At 46.4% G+C, this 6000-nt stretch overlaps 1 protein-coding gene across 1 annotated transcript in view; it reads left to right on the plus strand.

Moving 5' to 3' along the window:
- Window positions 1–2503, plus strand: part of LOC141545780 (sodium-dependent phosphate transport protein 2B-like) — a 32524-nt gene extending 30021 nt beyond the window's left edge. Inside the window, exon 11 of the mRNA XM_074273039.1 lies at window positions 1532–2503. Coding sequence (XP_074129140.1) covers window positions 1532–2086 — 555 coding nt within the window. The 3' untranslated portion in view covers window positions 2087–2503. The remainder of the gene's footprint in view (window positions 1–1531) is intronic.
- Window positions 2504–6000: the final 3497 nt, after the last annotated feature.

The following is a 6000-nucleotide window of genomic DNA, read 5'->3' on the forward strand; positions in this document are numbered from 1 at the left end:
GGCAACCAGTATCAGATCAAAAGGTAGGACGACACTGGAGATTTGATTTAGGAAAAGAGTATATGGAGGATGCATTTGAGTCAAGGATCAGCCAGGAGGGGCTTTGGAATAGGGCTGGAGTGTGGATCTGGAGACGGAAGGGCTTTCAGAAATGATCCTGTCCAATCTCCCCTCATTTTGTAAATAAGAAAATTTGAGATTCAATGACTTGCCCAACATCACCCAAATAGTATTTACCAGAGGAAAGACAGTATTATTTTGCAGGTTACAAAAATGAAAAACTGGTGATGTCATTAGGAATGGATAGGAGGGGATGAACAAATAAGAGATCCTGCAGAAGGATTCAAGGAGTGATCCCATGAAAGCCAACGGGAGAGAGGGGTCAAGGTGGAGCTTTGCAGCCCAGACATGGCAGGATGGAGGTGCCCTTAGCATTTTACCTCACCAGGTAGCTGTCTCCCCTTCTCTCCTGGGAAGGGAGGCCAGTGGCATCTGCTGGTGTGTAGGCAGGCCAGGGGATGTCTGGGTAGAAAAAAGGTGACAAAGGAGTGGGGGGAGGGCAGGGGGAGGAGTAGAGTCAAAGCATCATAAGGTAATGGAATTCATTTTGTAAAAGAATGAATTCCAAAACTGATTTGGAAAACAATTACAATAAAAGTCCCATTGGTTCTGGAATGCAATATTTTTTTTTATTAAATTCATTGCTTTTTAACTCACTGGTAGTTAATTCGATTTGGAGCAACATTTTAATTATCTAAATTGTTTTTGAAATCACTCTTGCAAAAGTGATTTAAATTGTCAACTTTGTTTCATTTGTAATCTGGGACTCAGGTTCTTCCTTGCATTTTAGTCCTTGATGCAAAAAGGCCCATTTTCATAGGATTTAAGGGTTGGAAAGATCTTTGAGATTATCTGGTTCTCCTTTTGTACATAGGACAAGGGTTTTACTGAAGATTAAGGTCATGAGGTAGGACTTCAGAGGAGCAGAATGTAAGCTGATTATGGGCAGGAGCTTTTCCTCTGCATGATGCTTTGCATCCAGGTGGCACTTAATCAATGCCTGTTGGCTTCGATTATAGCTTTAGACTCCCATTTAGATGGCTTGTTCTTTCCACAAGACCACAATAGGAGTCTTACTTGTAGGGTGCATGAAAGGTTCCCAAGCTCTTGACACCAGGATCTCATTGGACGTCGACAGTAACCCAGGGTTTGAAGGCTCTATTGCTGATTTCAGATGAGCAAAGTGAGGCTGAGAGAGGCTTCCACCCCAAGTCTCCCTGGCTTTGGGTCGATGCTTTCTGGGTCACAGCCCCCATAACAGCCAGTCATATAAGAATATGAACAGACTGCTTTTCCTCCTGGCTCTTAAGCTGATTAGCCCACAGTGTAAATATTCATGGATAACTTCTGTGGTGCCTCTGATCTTTCCCATCCCTTCTCACCCTCGCCTCCTGGTTTCCCTTTCCTCTTCCTCATTGGCTTCTAGTGTGTCTCCCTGAGTTTTCATCCTGTTTACTCTGTTTGCTTTCAGATTGCCCTGTGCCATTTCTTCTTCAACTTGTCTGGAGTTCTTCTGTGGTACCCAATCCCGTTCATGCGCCTGCCGATCCGTCTTGCCAGGGGCCTGGGGAATATCTCGGCCACCTACCGTTGGTTTGCCATCTTCTACCTGAATGTCTGCTTTATTATCTTCCCCCTGGTTGTGTTTGGCCTCTCGCTGGCAGGTTGGACTGTGCTGGTGAGCGTCACAGTCCCCATCATACTGGTGCTGCTGATCATAATGTCCCTGTGGACCTTTGAGGCCCACTACGTGTTACCCCTGTGGATGCGCTCCCTAGAGCCTTGGGATGAGATCATAACTTTCCTCAGAGAAAAATGCTGCCAGCAGCGCTGCTGCTACTTTTTAGGTGTTTGCTGCAAAGTGGTGTTCCTGCCCTGGAAATGGGGACTAAAGAGAAAGCAGGAAAATGTCAAGGAAGTGCCCTCCAAGACCTCTAGTAGTTCTATTGACACTGCATCCATAACGAAAGAGGAGGAAAGTCCAGACTTGAAGGTTCCCAGCAGCAAAGTGGAGGTCAATGGATGACAGGGGAAGTGAAAAGATGGGATTATTTCTTGTTCCTATATGTCCTTCCTTCCCTGAGTGTGGGAAGGGTAGAGGCAGATGATTAATTATTCAATGGAAAAATGGAACCACGGATATTTGCTACCCCTACTCTCTACCCCAGAATCCAACGCATTGGCAGGTAGGGCTTGCTCAGCATTGGCAGAAACTTGATCAAAGCATGGTCCTTCCCAGAGTCCCAGTTATCCCTCACATGATTTCTGGCTCCCAAAGAGCCCTGGGACAAGAACCACAGGGATTGTACAGGATGAATTCTGACTGGGCTAGTTACTTACCCTCCCTCCAGAAATACTGGGATAACAGGATGTGAAACATTTTTTTAAGAATGAAAGAATTCTTTTTCTTAAATAAATATAGTTAGACTTATTTAAAAAAAAATAAGTGAGTTTGGTTTTTGAGAAGACCTGACTATAAATAGGAAATCAGTCCTTCTGTGGCCCCACAAGGCTGGCAGGCAGGCCAAATCTGGCTGGAGAAGATGCCAGCTAGTGACTTAGCCCCCCAGCCCAGGCTTACAAAGCCTCATCTCCATCCCTGGGGACTTGCAGCAAGGGGAAGGTTGAGGATTGAGTCTGAGATACAGCAAGCTATGAGGGCCCCCCTCTCTGCTCAGGAGAGAGAGCTGCTGGTCAGCAGCATGTTCTGGGATGGCTTCTGGAAAGACTAGGGAAGGAGGGCTGGGCCATCCTCTGGGTTGATGGCCACCCTCCGATGGGCCGGGTATGCGGCCCATACCAAAGACCAGTTCCAAAGAGGTGGCTCAGTGTATGTCCCCGTGCCCCCCGTTTCCCGATCTTCCCCCCTCATAGTCTCCACAGCTTCTCCTGGACAGTCTACACAAGCTGGCCAGAGCCAGGCAATTTCTAGAACATTGAAAATCTATTTCTGAGGGATGGTGACTTAGCAAAGAAGCACACAGAGTTGCACGTGTGCTTCTGGATCTCTTGCCCTTGGAGGGAAATTAAGGGAGTAGTGTCTCCAGGACAGTTAGCATAACAGCTTAGGCTGCGGCCATGGGCCGTCCTCAACTGGGAGTGCCCAGAAATCCAGATTCGTCAGGGGCGATGCTGAGAGCTGATATTAATTCCCAGATGGTCTGAGTGCCTTTGATGCCATGGGGAAGTCTTTAGAAACAGGGGAGAGCAACTCCTCCTTCCATCCTGGGGGCCTGCCAGCCTCTTGTTCTGGCCCTAGGAGAGAACCTCGAGATTCTGAGCTAAACTTTGCTTCCCGTCTGCCTCAGTTAGGGGCTTGTGAGTCAGATCCTGAAGCTCGGTTCGCCCTCACAGGAGTTGGAACAGAATAAACTGAGCTGGCTGCAGGATCAGACTGAAGGTCCTTCCCATCTTGGACCTTCCATGAGGCCCAAAGTGCCTTGGGATCTGTGTCCCCTCTGAGCAGAGGGATTAGCTGGTGGGCTGGCCCCCTAGCCCGTAAGGATGTGAATGCTCCTTAAAGGATTTGGAAGTGACCGGGCTTGCTGGGAGCCCTTCTTTCTGGGTTTTTGCCTCTCTGTGCCCCTTTCACAGGAAGCCAAACCTGCCAGGCCTGCTGAGCGGAGCTCCAGGGATAGGTGGCCGTGTCCTGGGCAAAATGTAGATGTTGAAAACATGACCCTTCTCAGACAGCCGGTAGCTGGGGTTTTCTGCATCCTCAAAAGGTGGCAGTCTGCCTGGACACGAAGCACCTTGTCCTCCTGTAGCTGTAGGATGACCTGCTAAAGGAACCTGGAATTTTCCTCTACCTGCCAGGAATGAGCTCTGTCCAAACCCTTAAACTCCTGCCTCTTAAAAGAGGCTCATTGGTGAGCCTGTGATTGGCCAGAGTCCACATTCCCAGAGGTCATCCCGGAGTTTGGGCTGCCCAGCCAGCCTTGGTCCCAAAGCCTCCCTGATGTATGTGCTTGTGCGGGGTGAGGGAGCCTGTGTATTCTGGCAGTCCCGGGGTCCTCTCTGCCTTTTGTGGATCTTTCTAAGGGACAACAATCTACACACTTGCCTCTCTGCCAGCCATGTTTGTTCCCTCCAACACTCCTCCAATACTCATCCCACTTGAGTAGGCTCTTGCAACAATTTCCCTGCTCCAAAGACTTTAGAGGAAAGGAGACTGAGGAAGAATAATCAGCCTGTATTTCATGTCACCTCATTTGGGATCTTGGAGCCTTACCCTGATCTTCCACTAATGTCTACTGAAGATTCTAATATAGTCTTTATATATAGTCACTGAATTGTATAGCTTTTTCATAAGTTATATAAAAAACAACCTATATGATTCTGGTTTTATATTACTCACCTTTGGAAACAAAATGTTTAACTCTAAAATATCTTTAGCTTTGTAGTTACCATCAATAAGAACATTTGTATGCTTTGTAATGACTTTTAACCTTCTCCATAGCACACTGTAAATACAGAATTAAGCACCCTTTATATGTCATATAATTTTTTCTAATTGGATTATTCATGTGATCTGTGTACATGGTGTTTCCCCCCTGAATTTTGGAAATAAAGAAATAATTAAATATATTTAAACCCACGTTGTACTCACATTTTTCAAGGCTTGGAAATGGGTTATTTTGATAATTTTCTCCTTTTCCATAAAAATGATTTAAGATGCTGTGTTTTAGGGACAGCTAGATGGCATGGTAGAGAGAGCAGGGGTCCTGGAGTCAGACGAATCACAGTTCAAAGCCTGCCTCAGACACTTAGCGCTTATTCGATGTGTGAGCCTTGGTGTCTCCCCCAGAATCCTGTGTATTTATTATGTGTGCCTGTCCCCTTCATGTCCCCTCCCAAGGTAGCAAAAAGAAGGATTACATCGGCTGTCCTGCCCGATCTGTTCAAGAGCCTGACCTCTAGAGTTGGGGTCCATGATCGTACAAAATTCTTTCTTAAAAATATTATTTTTCCTTATTCTAGAATATGTCTAGAAGCTTGAGTTAATTATCATAATTGTTGAAGATCACTTTTTTGTGCATTTCTTTTTAGTCAGACATTTCCAGGTTAAAGAGAGAAAGAAATGATGAATAGAAGTAGTCACAGTATGGGTGTGTGTGTGTGTGTGTGTGTGTGTGTGTATACTGTATTTGTGTCCCATGGTGGCCTTCTCTAGTTCAATGTGGGGAAGGAGAGAGGGAGACAGCTTAGAACTTAAAATGCAGAAACAACAAAAAGACTCAGGCAGAGAGCCACCATCAGCCCAAGCCAGAAAGTAGGGAGATGCGACCTAATGAGTCAGCAGCCCAACAAGTATCATGTGGCTGATTTCAAAATGGAGGTGGGGTTGACATATGATGGATCAGAGCACCCATGCCCTTGGAAACTCTCCTAATTGGCTTATATGAGGCAGGCAGCTCTTGTGCAATCCACACTAATTAATACAGTAGAGCCCATTATTAAGTATCAACTTTGCCATCAGAAGATCATAGTTTGTGAATGATACGTTCCCTGCTACACCAGCCTGGGCGGCTGGCTCTCCAACATCATTAGGGACATACATTATGCTGTCAGGATCAAAAATATGATGCCCTCTCATTCAACTGGGCTGGATCAAAGAGGCTCCGGGGTTCTCCAGTGTCAGCTCTGTTTGTGCTTGAGATTGGGCACTTTTTCTCCTCCCTGGCAGAGGGCATCTCCCCTTTCCCCAGCTCCATTCCTCCATGGCCCACTTAGCCGTGGGGTGTAGAAAGTGCTGTACTTGAAGCTGGGAAAAACCACTGCCAGTATTTCCCTCCTCTCTTCCCGGCTCATCTTAAGAAAGGAATGAGAAAGAACTTCCCAAGTCTTTAAAATGCTATGTCAGTATTGGCGGGCAAATGTTATGTATCTAAGGTCTCTCCTCCCAGAGGCTTAGTGAGATGGGGCACAGAGTAGTCAGGT

Source organism: Sminthopsis crassicaudata, chromosome 6, assembly GCF_048593235.1.
Source record: "Sminthopsis crassicaudata isolate SCR6 chromosome 6, ASM4859323v1, whole genome shotgun sequence".
NCBI classification, from domain to species: domain Eukaryota; kingdom Metazoa; phylum Chordata; class Mammalia; order Dasyuromorphia; family Dasyuridae; genus Sminthopsis; species Sminthopsis crassicaudata.